This window comes from Artemia sp. Qi Xiang Cuo, chromosome 11 (assembly GCF_049724085.1).
Source record: "Artemia sp. Qi Xiang Cuo chromosome 11, ASM4972408v1, whole genome shotgun sequence".
Lineage (NCBI taxonomy): Eukaryota > Metazoa > Arthropoda > Branchiopoda > Anostraca > Artemiidae > Artemia > Artemia sp. Qi Xiang Cuo.
The window spans coordinates 30,148,411-30,166,718 of record NC_142804.1 but is presented as its reverse complement, the minus strand read 5'-3'; the positions used below and the strand labels follow the sequence as shown (position 1 = coordinate 30,166,718).

At 36.0% G+C, this 18,308-nt stretch overlaps 1 protein-coding gene across 1 annotated transcript in view; it reads left to right on the top strand.

Moving 5' to 3' along the window:
• The first annotated feature begins 349 nt into the window (after positions 1–349).
• LOC148946860 (uncharacterized) overlaps positions 350–18,308 on the top strand; it is a 77,408-nt gene continuing 59,449 nt past the window's right edge. Inside the window, exon 1 of the mRNA XM_089097168.1 lies at positions 350–587. Within this exon, the coding sequence (XP_088953294.1) occupies positions 428–587 (160 nt within the window). The 5' untranslated portion in view covers positions 350–427. The remainder of the gene's footprint in view (positions 588–18,308) is intronic.

The window sequence follows — 18,308 nt, the reverse complement described above, 5'->3', positions numbered from 1 at the left end:
AAATTGCATCACATTGTACCATAATTTTGTAAAATATACCAAATTTTGTGTGATTGTACTAAATTGTACCAGTAGAGGGGAAATGTAAAGAATGGTACAATTGTACCACTGTTGGCATCACTGATAGGGAGCCAGCCCTTTACAATCTTCCTTGAGCAACTTATCTCTGTGAATCTCCCGTTTTGATACGTAAACTATTAGTATGATGTTTATTTATGGTTTAATGCTAAAAAGACCCGGCCGGAAATCTAATGATTCCGCATAAAAACTACAGATCAAACCAGCCGCAATTTTTCTGGCTTCGTTGCAACAAAAACCCGATGAGCTGCCCACGTCCTCAGTACAAACCAAGGACAGGAATGGGTAGAAGTTAATTCCTCAGCTGTCAAACCTACTTTCAGTTTAATGTTTTCCTTAATAATGTAATATGCCAGTGAGAGGGGGAGTTAAAGTATTTCCTAGAAATGAGGACTCGTCAAGTAGTGAAAGTGATCTACGAAGAGGCTATAATTATGGAGTGAATAGAGCAAGGCCAGAATCAAGACCTAAAAATGCAATTAGTAGAAAGTATTCTTCTTCTCAAACAGGTAATTTTACTAGCTTTTAAAGTCTTACCCTAGTTCCTGGTGCTAAGGTTACTTAAAGGACATATAACAGAAAGGAAAAATAATGAAATATGCTATTATAGCCTATTCTCCATTCAATGCATTTTCCAATTTGGAAATTCCAGATAGGTTATAGCCTAATAATCACTGCTACCGCAGTTGCATCCCTGCTTCCTTAAGTGAGCTAGGCACGCCCCTAGGATGTAGCCTATACAAAAGTTTGATAATTTTGTGGGTTAGCTGTTATTTTTGGTAACACTCCTGTTTGCAACCTTTTCCGGACTGTTAAATTGAAAAAAAAAGGTTTTTTTTAAACTTGTTTTTCAAGAAGTGACATTAAAACTTAATACGGCAAAATTCCAGTTTAGGTACGTTTTGCGCTCTTGGAAAGAGGTTAGGTTAGGAGAATGAAACTTTTAGTAATGCATCCAGGGCCAAAAATATACTCTGGGAAGATATTGGGTACTGTTCTATTAGGTGGGAGCCACGCAAGATAGATGATAGAAGAAACTAGTCAAACAGGTTCTCTCAACGGAGAATTGGATTGCAAACAGTGGTTTCTCACTGCGTTTACAATATTTAAACTTTATTTTTTTGGGGGTTAGGAGGAAAAAAGGTACCTAGGTTAGGTTACGTATTTATTATATGCTCTGCTTTACCCCCACCCCCGCTAATGTGCAAACATATAGCCGAAATTTGTTTCTAAACTATTATATTTTCATCCTATTTTACGTGGTTCCCATTTAATAGAATAGTACCAGACATTGCCAAGCTTCTATGTTAACCCTTTTCTGATATTTAAGTCTTAAAAATTTGCCTACCTGACAGGTCTATGCCTATTGAAATTTTGACAAAACAACATTTACCTTAACTTTCAGTCATCAATTTCTTTGTCTCTGGTTTTAAGGGCTCGGCACACGTAGCTGATTTCTGGAACCGATTTCAGCTCTAGTGGACAAACGATAGCGGTAAGAAAAATTTGTTGAAAGAAAAATTTATTGCGCGAGATTTTCCAAACAAAAAATAATGGAGACAAATAGTCAACTTGAGTCAGGGCTTCCACTCTTGAATATTAAAATTCGGGGACAAGTCTTAAAAATTTGGGGAGTTTTCGGGGACAAGTCTTCAAGATTCGTGGATTTTTCGGGGAGAAAACCATAATGGAATTTCGTTGCGAAACTTTGGGAGCAAAAGTTGGTTTTAGCTTTGTATTCAGACTCAAGTACGGCTTGGATCCGAGTAGACAATCAAGCCTTTTACAAAATAGGTTTTAGAGCCAGAGCCTGGGATTGGAACCGATAGCTGAAAACTCTTATTGCTGATATTGCGGCAAAAACTTCTAAAATTGTTAAAGAAAAAACAACAAATATTGTTTGCGGTTTCTTGATAAGTAAATTACATAGAAAAAATCCAACCTATAAGTACGGGGTAATATTAAAACTTAAAACAAACAAGAACTAAACTAAACAAGTAAATTTAAACTTAAATTAAAAAGGGAATTCTGACGACAATTGATACAGTATTGGTTTCTGATGCTGCTTTTAAGTTTGTAGGTGTTTACCCCCCCCCCCCCAAAAAAAAAACCAAAAAAAATCACCCCACGGAAAAAAACGTATAATACCCCCCTCCTCACAAAAAATATTCCCCACAGAAAATACTCCCCCGCTGAAAATCTTCCTCACGGAAAGTACCCCCGCGGAAAATATCCCCCGCGAAAAATTCCCTCGGAAAATACCCACCCCCTTGCGGAAAATACCCCCGAACATACATTTTTTTTCACTGTTTGATTCTACTATGCTTTCCTTTCTTTGATTACCGCATAATTACTATATATTCACCGATTGACCCCCAACCCTCCCACCAACCCTGTGACCATCCATGTTCCAAATATAATACTTATTGCAGTCTCATTTTCATATTAGCCAATCTAATGCCTCGACATGATAGCTGTAGGCTACAAATCATATAAATTAACTTATTCTTTTACTTCGCGCTCACATTATTTGGCATTATTAACCAACTGTTCGTGATAAATGGAGGGAGAGGAGGGAGTGGTGCATTTTTTATGGTAAAAAGATTGTATTTAGGGATAGTTCATAGGAAAAAATAAATTATACCACATTTTATTTTTTTTTCTATCTCAGAATTAGCCTTCATACAGGTTTATTAATTGTTCAAGCATTAGAAGTTGTAAAGTTAGGCCTTAGATATTTAAACAAATTTACTTGGCTACCCCGAATTGAGCAGAATATATTTTCCTCAGAAAAAGATTCTAAAACTGCAGTTTAAAACATTACGCCCACTGAAAATATTACACGGGTGAAGGGACTACAATAATAGTTGCGAGGGGAGTGCTGGGTGAATACGTTTATGGATAAAGGGTGGTATGACAAATACAATTCTCAGAAAAAAAAGAAAAGAACTTAAATTTTACACACGGACTGAAACAAAAATTTAAATGGTAACAATTCCTGGCAAAAAGATCAATTCCTTCAATATATTATGCGTTCAATTATTAAGTATTAAACATTAATACAGTATGTTCAAAACCAAAAATAGCAGAAGAAAACCAAGTTTTAACTTATGATTCGGCTTTCTAAACAATTCTCTTTCTTTAGAAGTTCAATTTCAAAATCCAGAATTTGACTGAGCGTTCCGTTAAACAACTTCAAGAATAATTCTTGGCTAATTTTGTCAAGATTGCTTGGCCACGAATGTGGTAATTTATGAGTTTTATAGCATTTGGAATTCTGCATTTGAAATGATTTAATCTAGATAAATGAAAGTGATACTTTTGTGAACACATAAAGAACAGTCTATAATTAAATTGTATCGGTCTGGTTTCTATGCAAAGTAACAAAGGAGACGAAAATTAACGAACAAGAGAGTAGTGAAACAGTAGAGTGCTAACTTATACTTTGCTTGATGCCCTAGGAATTCCCATGTTATTTGCGTACAGCACGTTCCTTGGTGTCTTTCCAGAGCTATACAGCTTTTCAAAGAGAGTGAGTATCCTCTCACACCTAAGTTCCTTGGCACCTTTTCAGAGCATGTACTTATGCAACATGATTAAACACGCTTTTACAATCGGAATTCATTGATTGACATTGGCAAAAAAGGGATAAATAGTGATTGGATAATTTTTTAACATGAAATCTCTGAATAAAATATTTTTGGAGCATGTACTTGACGATGGATAAAAGGGTTAAGGTGATTAGCAATTAAGAGCAAGGATTCCCCCGCTGGCTCCTGGCAGTAAGCTACGCATATCAAGTTGAAAATTTGACAGAATGAGGTATTTGAGGTGGAACTTGAACTAAATCAAGCATGTGGATATTCGCTAGATTTAAGTGCCCTTTTTAAAAGTCGAAAGTGGTTTGAGGTCAACTAATCCCCGTTTTCAGACCTAGGTTTTTTAGATTTTCGTGGGTGTTTGGTTCCCGGGGTTTATTATTTGAGAAGTTAACTTTAGTATTTAGTGATTTGACGTGCCTGAAATCATGAATTAGAATAGTTAATTAGCTGTTTGGGTTTTCAGACCTAGTTTTTTATATTTTCGTGGGTGTTATGCTCCTGGGAGTTATTATTTGAGAAGTTAACTTTAGTATTTCGTGGTTTGACTTGCCTGAAATCATGAAGTAGTATATTTAATTGGCTGTTTGGGGATTTTCAGACCTAGGTTTTTAAGGTTTTCGTGTGTGTTTGACTCCTAGGGTTTATTATTTGAGATGTTAACATCAGTAGTTTCTGGTTTTACGTGCCTGAAATCATTAATTATAATAGTTAATTAGCTGTTAAGGGTTTTCAGACCTAGGTTTTCAGATTTTCGTGTGTGTTTGGTTCCCGGGGTTTATTATTTGAGAAGTTAACTTTAGTATTTCGTGATTTGACGTGCCTGAGATCTCGAATTAGAATAGTTAATTAGCTTTTCGGGGTTTGAGACCTAGTTCTTTAGATTTTCGTGGGTATTAGTTTCCTGGGGTTTATTATTTGAGAAGTTGACTTTAGTATTTCATGGTTTGACTTGCCTGAAATCATGAATTAGAATATTTAATTGGTTTTTTGGGGATTTTCAGACCTAGGTTTTTTAAATTTTAGTGTGTGTTTGACTTCTGGTGTTTATTATTTGAGAAATTAACTTTAGTATTTTGTTGTTTTACTGGCATGAAACCATGAATTAGAATAGTTAATTTGCTGTTGACGATTTTCAGACATAGGTTTTTTATATTTTCGTGGATATTTGTTTCCTGGAGTTTATTATTTGAGAAGTTAACTTAAGTATTTCGTGTTTTGACTTGCCTTAAATCATGAATTATAATATTTAATTAGCTGTTTGTGTTTTAATACATAGTTTTTTAGATTTTCGTGGGTGTTAGGTTCCTGGGGTTTATTATTTGAGAAGTTAACTTTAGTATTTCGTGGTTTGACTTGCCTGAAATCATGAATTAGAATATTTAATTGACTGTTTGGGGATTTTCAGAGCTAGGTTTTTTTAGGTTTTTGTGTATGTTTGACTCGTTGTTTTTATTATTTGAGAAGTTAACTTTAGTATTTTATGGTTTTACGTGCCTGAAATCCTGGATTAGAATATTTAATTAGCAGTTTAGGGTTTTCAGACCTAGGTTTTTTAGATTTTCGTGGATGTTTTTTTCCTGGAGTTTATTATTTGAGAAGTTAACTTTAGTATTTCGTGGTTTGATGTGCCTGAAATCATGAATTAGAATAGTTAATTAACTGTTTGGGTTTTCAGACCTAGGTTTTTTAGATTTTCGTGGGTGTTTGGTTCCCCGGGGTTTATTATTTGAGAAGTTAACTTTAGTATTTTGTGATTTGACGTGCCTGAAATCATGAATTAGAATAGTTAATAGCTGTTTCGGTTTTCAGACCTAGTTTTTTTGATTTTCGTGGGTGTTAGGTTCCTGCGGTTTATTATTTGAGAAGTTAACTTTAGTACTTCGTGGTTTGACTTTGCTGAAATCATGAGTTAGAATATTTAATTTGCTGTTTAGGTATTTTCATACCTAGGTTTTTTAGTGTTTCGTGTGTCTTTGACTCCTGGGGTTTATTATTTGAGAAGTTAACTTTAGTATTTTGTGGTTTTACGTGCCTGAAATCATGAATTAGAATAGTTAATTAGCTGTTTGGGTTTTCAGACCTAGTTTTTTAGATTTTCGTGGGTGTTAGGTTCCTGGGGTTTATTATTTGAGAAGTTAACTATAGTATTTCGTGGTTTGACGTGCCTGAAAACATGAATTAAAACAGTTAATTAACTGTTTGGGTTTTCAGACCTACGATTTTTAGATTCTCGTGGGTGTTTGGTTCCCGGGGTTTATTATTTGAGAAGTTAACTTTAGTATTTCGTGGTTTGACGTGCCTGAAATCATGAATTAGAATAGTTAATTAACTGTTTGGGTTTTCAGACCTAGGTTTTTTAGATTTTCGTGGGTGTTAGGTTCCCGGGGTTTATTATTTGAGAAGTTAACTTTAGTATTTCGTGGTTTTACTTGCCTGAAATCATGAATTAGAATATTTAATTGGCTGTTAGGGGATTTTCAGACCTAGGTTTTTTAGGTTTTTGTGTGTTTGACTCCTGGGGATTCCCCCATAGTGGAAAATTTGTCACGGACCCCCCTCCAAAAGGAAAATTTTCTCTAGTCGCAGATGCAAAAATAAGTTTAGTAATAGAGGTGAAGTTCAAAGTGTTGGAAAATCAAATTACTCAGATAAGACCACAGTTTCAGCTCTTTCAAAAAATATTGGGAAATTTAGGCTGACAATGAATTTTCCGTATCCGAATGTTTGACTGGCGACTATAACAGGAATCTGACATTTTTTTCTTTTTCAAACATTTGGCTTCCAATAAACTCTGAAAATAAGAATACAAATTAGAAACTTGGAAAAGATAAGATAATTGTCTAAATATTTAAATGCCAAACCGTTACCTTTTGTGCAAGCTTTTCGGATACCTCCGCAGTTTATATATTATTTGGCATATTGACAGTGGCGGCTTAGCTTTAAACCATACGCCACTTACAAAGGCATCTTCGTCGCTTTATATAAAGAAAGAACACCCCAATCAAGGTCAGATAAGGTTGCCGCTGTAGGTACCATGCAGCATTTACTTGGTTCCTCTCAGCTCGACACCCATTACTCTCCGTCCCTAAAGCCCCCCAAAATGCACCCACCATACACGTTCCCAGCAAAAATCTTTACTTTGTAACTCCCTGCACACATGAATCTCCTCTCTTGAAAGCCCCACCCCACATCTCCCCATCTTTACACCAACCCATCATACAGATCCCCACCAACTCCTCACCCAGACATTCTGCAGCCAATCTACATTGTTTTGAACCCTACACCTAGCCATCAGTCCAAACTATTAATAATTTTTGTCGAGACGCAAATTTTTATCTTGAGGTTTATTATGTGGCTAAAATTGGAATACGAGTGTTGTAAACTAAAAAGAAAAAGAAAAAAAAAATCCAGTTTCTACTATAATTTATTCAAGGGTTTGCGAGCTTGTTGACTACTTGACTAACTATTGCAATATGTAACTAGAGAACCAGAATGTAACACGGTAAGTATATATTTAACAAATGGTGTTTGTTTTCAACTAGAGCTAGGATTGGACGGTTTTTATCACTAAGTGACTAATTACAAATTTAAGGTTATTATTAGAAATGAATGTCGTAGAGCAAAATTTCAAATGCAGTTATTGCTCTGCCCGGAGCTCAATCACTGCGTATGTCGAGCGCTCAGCTTTAGAGTCAATAAAAATTTCAAAGCATCCTTTTGTTCTCAAAGGTTTCCGTTTCGGAACGGTTTGGGTAGGAATGTCCTCGGGTTAAGTGCTCTAGAATCCCCTAAGGTATCCTTTCTCAATTTGTAATGAGAAGAAAGTGAACAGTTTCGTGGCTCAGGAGTTGAGGGAGCTATGCGGGTTGAGAGTCGTGTAGGTAGAGATGTGTGTGGATGGGAAGGTATGGTGGTTTGTGTTCTGTTTCAACTTGTGTCCAGGGCTTAAAAATAGATTTGAAAATTGAAACTAAAGCAGAACCACCATGTTACAGGAGTTTGTCTGCGGACTTGCTATATTTAGCACTGAAAAGGAAGCAGCTTGAGAAATATGATTTTCTATCGGTGCATATAATTTGCTTTATCACTTTATGTATTGGAATTGGATGGTTTAGATGTTTTTTGAAATCTATTTGTTTAAACGTTTATTTTTCTTTTATGAGATATTACTTTTTAGAACTTTATAAAAAAAGTTATTGCCTGCTCAATCTTTTTTATTCATCATGCTTGTGCATAAACAAGGGGTACGACGCGCTATATTCAAGATTAATTTAAAAAAACTTTTTCCACAAAATAAGTTTTTCAAAGAAAAGTAAAGAACTCCATTAAACAAAAAATGAGCAAAAGTAAAATCAAATAATCTACCAAGCGTGAAACTACCATAAATCAGCATTGATAAATAAATAAAACCCAAAACGAACAGAAATTACAATAAAAAACCGAGTCAAACTCAAAACGAGAAGAAATTAACATAAGTTGGGTGCAAAACCCCTATGCCTTCCCAAGACCAGAACAAAATTTGCACTTTACTAAAAAATATAAATGTTTTTACTTTTATAACTTTAATAAATCAAATAATTTTAGCATTTTGATTACTAAATATCAGTATATGTATATTAAACTGACAATGCACATTCATTTGTATTTTTCAGTAAAGTGCAAATTTTGTTCTGGCCTTGGGAAGGCATAGGGGTGTGGCACCCAACTTATGTCAAGTTCTGCTCGTTTTGAGTTTGACTCGGTTAATTATTGTAATTTCTGTTCGTTTTGGGTTTCATCTATTTATCGATGCTGATTTGTGGTAGTTTCACACTTGGTAGATTATTTGATTATATTTTTACTCATTTTTTGTTTAATGGAGTTCTTTACCTTTCTTTGAACAGCTTAATTTGTGGAAATTTTTTTTTAATTAATTTCTCTTCGTTTTATATTGACATAGTCTTTTAAGAGAAAAAGAAAATTATAGTTTAAATCTTTTCGTTTTTTAAGACTTTATATTTTCGCCTGCTATTTGTATGCTGGAGAAAAATTTTCAGCAATTTTTAACAACATACACCCTTTTAAAAAACTGGACACAAATAGTTGTGTTTAATTTAGTTTCATACCTCCTCTAGTTGATCTGAAACGGAAAACTTGATATCATTCGCAAAAAAATCTGTTTACTTTCTTTGATAGCTTGGATACACTTACGCTATTTTGATTTGGTTAAATTTTAAGAGCAGAAATGGGAGGGTTGTCGTGGGAGGGTTGTCGTGGGAGGGTGGGAGTGGAAGGGGGATTAGTTGCGCTTCAATCACTTTCGACTATTAAAAAGGGCATCAGCCCTTTCTCTTTTCAATCGAATGAGCCCTTTTCGAAGTTCCCATGACAACTCCTTCGATACGAAGTGCCCTGGTCTAAACAACAACAACAACAACAAAAAATAATACATTATACCCACTTCGATCTTTACTATAAAAATGTCAAGCCTTCCAATCACTTTCGATTATTAAAAAGGGCACTAGGCCTTTCGATTTCTAATCGAATGAGCCCTTTTGGAAACGATAACGCTTTCTATAAACATTTTATGTGCCCCCAGAGCATAAATTACAACCCTTACCCTAAGGTCTGTTAGGGTGGTTGTCATCCTCTAAGACCGAATTTCCAGACCTTTCATCTACATTAGACAACATGGCTATCTCAAAATTTTTATTGGATGTGTTTGGGGAAATGGTGGGCGTGAGAGGGGTGTTAGTCGCCTTCCAATAACTTTCTACTATTAAAAAGGACAAAAGTGCTCTCAATTCGGAACTGAATGTGCCCTTTTTTATGTTTCTGTGACAAATTCATCAGTACAACTTGTTATACTGCACAGGAAAAAATTAATAAATAATACATGGCACTGCCGTTGTCGTTGTGTGCTCTTATAGCAAAGATTACATATCTTGTCCCTGGGGTTGTGGAGGAGTGTCCTCCTCTTCCTTAGTCCCCATTTCATGTCTCGATCTCGAGTGTCCCAGTTCTTTACTTAGGCAGCGCGATCGCGCTGCCTATGATTTATACAACTGCTTTCTATATAAACCTTATATGCACCCAGGGCATAACTTACAACCCTTGCACTGAGGGCTCTGAGGAGGTTATCATCCTAAAAGACCTAATTTCCATAACGTTCAATTATGTTGAACAAAATGGGTATCTCAAAATTTTGATTGGATGTGTTTTGGAAAATGGTAGGCGTGAGACGGGCGTTAGTCGCTATCCAATCACGATCAATTATTAACAAAGGCACTAGTCCTTTCAATTCCCAAATGATTGCATTCTTTGGCAGATCCCACTTAAACGCTTTCAATAAAAACCTTATATGCCCCAGGACATAACTTACAACCCTTGCCCTGACTCCTGTGGGGGGAGGTGCTGTCATCCTTAAAGACTTAAGTTCCAAAACTTTCAACTGCGTTGAATAAAATGGCTATCTAAAAATTTTGATTGGATGTGTTTGGGGAAAAGGTGGGCATGAGAGGGAGGTTCGTTGCCCTCAAATCACTTTCAACTATTAAACAGGGTACTATCCCTTTGAATTTCAAATCGAATGAGCCCTTTTTCAAGTTTCTACGACAAATATTTCGATAAAAACCTTATATGCCCCCAGGGCATAACTAATAATCCTTGCCCTGAGGGTTGTGGGGGAGTGTCCTCCTCAAAAATATATTTTCTATCTTAAAATTTTTATTAGATATGTTTGGGGGAATGATGGGCGTGGGGGGGGGGCTTGTTGCCCTCTAAACACTTTCGACTATTAAAAAGGGCACTAGCCCTTGAATTTACAATCGAATGAGCTTTTTTTTAAAGTTTTTACGACAACACCTTCTTTAAAAACCTTATATGCCCCCAAGGTATAACTTAAAACCCTTGCCCTGAGGGTTTTGGGGGAGTGTCCTCCTCAAAAACATATTTTCTATCTGGAAATCAACTACGCTGAACAAAATGGCTATCTCAAAATTTTGATTGGATGTATTTGGGGGAAGGATGGGTGTGGGGGTTAGTTGCCCTCTAATCACTTTCTACTCTTAAAAAGGGTACTAGCCCTTCGAATTTCCAATAGAATGAGCCTGTTTTGAAGTTTATACGACAACGCCTTCTATAAAAACCTTATATGCCCCCAGGGCAGAGCTTAAAACGCTGGCCCTGAGGGTTTTGGGGGCGTCTCCTCCTCAAAAACACATTTTCTATTTGGAAAGCAACTACGCTGAACAAAATGCCTATCTCAAAATTTCGATTGGATGTGTTTGGGGGAATAATGGGCGTGGGGGGGGCTAGTTTCCCTCCAATCACTTTCGACTATTAAAATGGGCCCTAGAACTCTCAATTTTCAATCGAACGATCCCCTTTTGAAGTCTCTACGACGACCCCTTCCATATGAAGTGCCCTGCTCTAAAGTAAACAAAATAATATATGGTACGTATTGCCAATACTGTTCTTATATGCCCCCGGGATATAACCTAAAACACGTGCCTTGAGGGTTTTTGGGGAGTGTCCTTCTCAAACGGATATTTCCGATCGGGAAATTATCTACACCGAAACAAGTGACTATTGAAACATTTTTAGTGAATGGGTTTGGTGACATATCTGGTGTGGGGGGGGGGGCTAGTTGCCCTCCAATCACTTTTGACTATTAAAAAGGGCACTAGCCACTCCAATTTCCAATCGAATGAGCCCTTTTTGAAGTTTCTACGACAACTCCTTTGATACGAAGTGCCAGTCGAAGAAAGAAAAAAAACACTTTGTGGTCACATCGTTCTTTACTTAGGCAGCGCTAGCGCGCTGCCTATGATTTGAAACAAAATCTGGTATTTCTTAATAACAGAAAAGAGGTGTTTTTTCTTATGGATGGGAAGGGAGAGGCTTAGAATTGGATAAACCACTAACTGGGCCTTGTTATATTGTGCACCAGAAATAATTATCTTTAAACTAAGGTAAAAATTGAACACTATATGAGTAAAAACAAATTTTGTTTTACAGTAGCCACATGGTAAAAAAAAACGTACTTTGACATTGATAGCATTATTTCACGTTTGATCAGCGCACTTCCTAGTTGTTGGATTAGCGTGAAAATACACTTTTTGAGTGTATAGGTACTTCTGCCGTATTTTTACATTCCTCGAATATATTTTTAAACTCGTTGAGTGTACTGGGAGGAGCTAATGACAATCAACTCTTGCGCTTATCAACTCTTGCGAAAATGGGTCATACCGCGGGGCATGACCGATGCAAAAATATCGTGAAAGGGGTTCCTGCGGGTTTTTGATCTATTGAGATTAAAAGCTAAACAAACGAAGACCTTTCACTTGTTGTTGTGGTGTGGACTTATTTCGGAAAGGTAAGTTCTTTTGATTTTTTTTTTACTTTTATACAAGTCTTATGAACTTTGCAGATAGAATGGTAAATTTCTACTTTAGCTTCTTTTGGCTATCTTGGAAAGAGGTTAGGAAAATGAAAGTTTCAGGGATGCGTCTACAGGCTAAAGAATGTACCGGAAAGGTGTTTTGAAGTATTTACCTCCACTCCTCCCTCTAGAGGGTCCTAACTTTTGATGACCTTTAAAAATCTGTGTGTTATAAAAGTGAAACCTTGTTAAATAAATCTTCTGCTTAAATAAAGTACAACAAAATTCTTTTCAGCTTCACAACTTTGCTCAATCCCAATTTATAAGCTTTTAAAGATATGCAAATATAATTCCTAAATTAAGAAAAAAACATTAATACAGCTTAAAATTGTACTCAAATAAAAGGAATTGTTACCTGTCATGTAGGCAAATTTCAGGAGCCTCTAGAGGCAAAAAGAGTGGAGGTAGGTACTTATAAATACTTTCCCGGGACGTACTCTAGCCTGTAGACCTATCCCTGAAAGTTCCTTTTTTCTAGCTTGAGCCCTTTCCAAAATAGCCAAAAGTAGCTAAAGTAGCATTTTACCAATAGAATTAAACAATGCTCTCAGTGATTCTAGGCGTTTACCCCTCCCTGGAAAATACCCAGGGGGGTATAATATTCAACGGGGGTATTTTCCGGGGGGGGGGGTAAACGCCAGTGACCACTCTCTGTACAGTGGCGTCCATTTGTGAAATCAAAAGGGAAAGGGGATTCTTATCAGAAAACACTTTTATAATACACTAGTAATATACATAAAAATTGCATAAAAAAAATTTTCGTGTTTCTTTCCATTTTTATACATGTTATCATATAGTAATTAGATAATATATTTATACGACTTCAAATAGATTTCAGGATTGTACTAATATAAATTAACCAAATTAAGTGACATTTGAGCTTTGCGTTAGCTTCAAGAGGAGGTACGGGATAGAAGTCATATACAAAGGAGCGTTGTACTTCGCGTCCTGGCTCCTTCCGATGTGAAATTTTCTGATAATCGAATCCGATATTTTAAGGGTGGCCCCTCATCTTCACAGAGAAGTGTAACATAATGGAATCGTCTTATTTTTATTCTCTACAAAAATAATGTGATTCAGAATTCAATACTCCATTTGACCGTATCAGCCACTTCCCTTGGAAGCTCGAGTCAGGAAATTAGAAAATTCTGGAATTTTCACATTGCATCCCACACTAAACCACGAAATTGCAAAAGTTTTCACATAGTTTAGTATATTAGAAGTATTCAAGTAGTTGAGTCAAAATTCATAAATTCTTGTTCACTAAAAGTTTTTTCTGCACCTTCATCTTTATGTCAAATTTGAAACATATGAAAGGTGTTTTGGCTTCTAAAGTACTAATGGGAGCTGTTCTGTTTTTTCTGTTTTAGCCTACCTGCCAAGAAAATGGCTGAAATACATTACATTGTTGACTTCTTTTTTTTAGAATGAGCTTTAGCTTAGTTTAACAGGTTGGGCCACAAGTCACCATACAGAAATAAACTAACTATGTTTCTTTCAGAAACACTTTATTCATAGCACATGCTCTGTATGGTTATGAATATTTTGGATGTGCATTACAATGTTTTGTCATACTCTTGATGAACATAAATTATCAAACCATGATCTGCTGCAAAAATATAAGCATTTATTCTATTTGCTTTATTACTTTTTCATTCATGTTTAAGTTTCTACTCAACCGAGCATGATAGGAGTATCAAGCTACAAATTAAGGACGTGATTCGCTATGGAAAAGGGGGGGGGGGTTGCGCACCTATAATTTTCAAAATCTTTATTTTCCAGTTTTGTATATTGTCAAACTTCATTGCAAATCTTCATCTTGATGGAATCAAATTGCAGAACTTCATGGCAAATCCTAGTTTGTTCATTTTGTTCATTGGAACTTCACAGCCTGCGAGAATATACAGTTCAGGTTAAACTGCATGCCATTCTGTTGGCATCTCGTCGTGCCATACCCAACTGCTATCAGGCATTCAGTTGGCACAACAAATTTGCTAATCATCTAGATTCTCACTCAGAAACTGGAAAGGCTGCTGGAATCAGATTTCCCTGCAGTATAAGTTGCTGTCAATCAGAGTTTGTGAGGAGAGACCTTCTGTTTAGCCACCTCTACTCCAATATAACAGATTCAGATGTAGTACCATGTCCTTTTAGAGGTTGTAGCAAGAAGTTCAAAGTACAGAGCTTCCTGCGGTCTCATATTTGAAGAGAACTAAAAAATAATAAGGCTTTAAACTACATGGGCGCTCCCCCTGACCATGATAAAGATTGGTTTGAAGAAAACAATGTTGCTTTAAACAATCTGAACACTCCTCCTGACCATGATAAAGATTGTGTTGAAGTAAATGAATCTTCTGAGCCACTTGAATCAGACATGATAGACTTGAACCAAGATGAATTATTGGGAGCTGGTTTAGCAGCTACAAATAAAACATCAGGATCGAGACAAACATCCTCGGGGGACTCTGGTATCCGTGATATGGAGCCTACAAAACAAGCACTTGCATATAGGCTACCTTTGCTTCTCCTTAGATTAGAATCAGAGAAACATGTAGCTCCCTCAATAGATAGTATTATTCTTGAGACCTTTAGGCTTCTTTTAACTGAGTCTCATGAAATTGTAGCACAAGAACTTGAAGAACGTGTTGCTAAATGCATCTCTTCTGTTTTTTAGCCAGATTTGTTTGAGAAAATATGTGATGAAATTGACTGTGATTATATGCAGGATCCTTTGCTGCTTGTTACAGACCCTGCCACTGGATCACTGAGATCTCAGTACATGAGAGACCAGTATTTTACAAGTTGCGGTGCTGTGGTACCTGAGCAAGTCTTTACCGGACTTGATAAGAAAGGAAACAGAAGATTTGTTTAAGTATTTTCAGTTGCAGCCACCTTGGAGAATATTTTCAAACATAGAGGACTTCTTAGATTTCTGATGGATTGGTATCATACTTCAGCAAAAGGTGAATATAGAGACTTCTTTGATAGTAACTGTTTCACTTCTTTATTTGCTTCTGATCCAGAAATGATGAAAAATATCACATTTCTTCAGCTCCACCAAGATGAAGGACAAATAAAAAACCCACTTAAAAAGTCTCCATGAGGAAAGTAAAGCACTCTAGATTTTTATATGAGAGTTCTTAACTTCCCACCTTGGCTTCGAGCAAGACCAGATCTAGTGCAGTTAGTTATGCTAGTGCTTGGATCAAACTTCAAGATCGTTGGTACTGAAAAAGTCTTCAAGATGGTTGCGAATGAATTAGAGTTTCTTTGTACTGAAGACATTGTGATTGATGGGACAAGGTTCAAAATTATAGTTTTATGTATATGTGGGGACAACTTGGGCTCGAATTTTATTGGGGGGTTCGTGAAATGCTTCAACCGACATGTGCAGAATTCCTGCAGAGTCTGCATGTTCTCTTGAAAAACTGCAACTAAAGACTATTGGAAAAATCAGCTTCCTCTTAGAACTAAAGCATCTTATGATGAGTGTTTAAACAAACTGCAACACCCAAATATTAGGAAGCAGTTTGTAAATGGCGTGAAGTTCAATTCTGATTTCAGTGCCCTGCCAAACTTTCATTTTAAAGATTAGCGCCTTGCATAGCCCATGACTTATATGAAGCTGTTATGAAGTGGTAAGCTGGAAAATATTTGCAGCGCTTGATGTATTGATGGTGTTTTCAAAGAATCAGAGCTTAATGCTCGTGTTGCCAACTTGAACTTCAAGGATATAGATGCTAAGGACAAACCTCCTCCCTTCTCAAATGATTTCAAGTGCCTTGAAGTTAATGCAATTAAAAATTTTGTATTTCCTCACCAGTTTCCTCTAATACTTAACCATTTCTTTTCAAGAAAGGCTGAAAACGAATGTTGTCCCTAATATTGCTGATAAGGAAAATTGTATTGCTTGTGTCAATTCGGAGGTTTTCAGACATGCTTATTCCAAATTTAGGTTTTATAATAATAATGTACCTTGAATTGAAAGCAAAAATATTTGAGGATGATGAAAATAGGTTCAAGGACAATACAGTGCGATATTTTCCTTTGTATGTGCGAACACTGAGCCCCCTAATTCACTATTCAGCTGTTCAATTCGAATCAAGACATAGATATTTTAAAACTGTTGCTAAAATTGCATCCTCAACTAGAAATTTGACCAAGACAATGACCAAGAGTTACCAGAAGTACCAGAATTACCTGTCTCTTTCAAATATAATGTGTCAAGAAATCAGCTATAGAATTTCTAAGAAGGGAAAGCTGACAAACACTTGCTACTTGACACTGTTTCCCCATAAGCTGGGGAAAGACAAATGCTTAGGCTAGGAGCTTATTTTCAAGCGTTTTGTCTATAAGAAAAGACATTATGTGATTAGCGTTGTGATAAACTCAGCTGCAGAAGCTGCTGAATTAGTGGATGTGGTTAGATCACTGAGAGAGTTCTTTCTCATTCTGTCAAGGAAATCCCTAAGCTATATCAAGAGCTGGCGCATCTTTACTGCGATTCTGAAGAGAGCTCCACTCTTGTTTGCTGGAACATTAGAGAAGTACCTGATTTTGATCTTGATCCTATATCATCTTATCTCATTTGTGGAAGGTGTTATCTGTCGTTTAGAGCTTTGTTTTGAAGGTGTGTAAGATTGTTAAAATTAGAGGCTAGCTGTTCTGCCTCAAGACAATGTATTTTAGGCAGGATAAGAGAGATGGTCATTGGATTATGTGTCAGCACATCATAGTCATAATTTCAAATTCAGGATAAGGTGTTTTGAATTTAGAGAGCAGAAATATTCTTTATCTTTTTTGCCTGTTAAACTCATCTTGGGATTTTTATGGGAGGAGATGGATGCGTTTGCAAATCGATTACTTCTGCAATAGGATTATTTTCTTTTTTCTAGTTATCTGTGTTAATTACTTTGAATTTTAGAACGCCTTAATCTTTTGGATGTTTTGGGAAGCAATGCTTTCTCGTTCAATTTTAAAGGTTATTGTGCCATCTAAGTCTTGCTCTAACTGCTGTCTACTTCTAGGTGTAATAGATGTACTTATCACTAAGCAGAGCATCCATCCCAAAGACATCATCACTCTATTTTACAATTATCCCATCTTCGTTTGATATTTGCATACTTCAAGATCGTTTGTGGCCTTATCTGGGAGTGTTTATTCAAAATGGATTCTTTGTCAGTAAAGTCCATACAATTGGAATACCAGCAACAGAAGAGGATTATTTCAGCCATGTGTTATGAGGAGCTCTTTTCAAAGGGTAAATAAATTCTTAAGTGAAATAGCCTTAACTTGTAAATAGCCTTGATAAATTTTTTTGTTTTATTTTATTTAGAATATTACTTGACTGGAAATCATTAGTAAGAACGCTTTATATTTTGTTTGTCAATGCTTCCGTTCCAAGCTTGATTTTCAAGAAGTTTTTATTATATTTTGGGATGATTTAATTGAACTTGCGACTTAAGCAAAAAAATCTATCAACTTCCATTTAGCTCCTAAGGGCAAGTGCGACGTGGGTGATCTTATGGTAAATTTTGGCGAAACAATAAGTTCTTTGTATTTCCTCAATATGTAGCAATATGGAACATTTTGAGGTATCATTGACTTGATTTATGAGGGGTTAACTAAAAAACGAGTTTTATTCTTACTGAAAGTAATGAGCAACATTAAAACTTAAACCGACATTAAAACTTAAAACTTAAATTCTGAATCTACTAATAGCTACAAGATGTGCTTCCACTTTGAAGTTTGATTGTTGTCGCAAAGAAGCAAGCTCTTTTTCATATATTATTGCTCAGTTTCAGATTCCATCAAATTTTGTAAGTTGTAATTTTTGTTTCAAGCATGCAATCCTTTGCTTGTAACAAGATTATAACTCCCCAAAATTTGGACGAATCCTTTCTAAGTCTCAGCTTAAAATAAAAATTCTCGTCCTACTCCTTCTTTCCTTCTGCACAAAACTTCAGAGAAATTGAACTATCTTTTTGTGTCTATTATGTCTGTATTTCCTGGCCTCCTTAAACTCTGCTGGACTAATTTTGCAAACTGTTCTACCTCCATCTTGCTAAAACTAACCTAGCCTACAATAATTTTAAATCGCTTTTACTTGATATAACCAAGGAGTCATCCCTCTCTTATATTCTAGGACTTCCTCCGAAAATAACATCCTGTCTTCGCTACTGCCGTTGCTGGAGATATTGTTAATC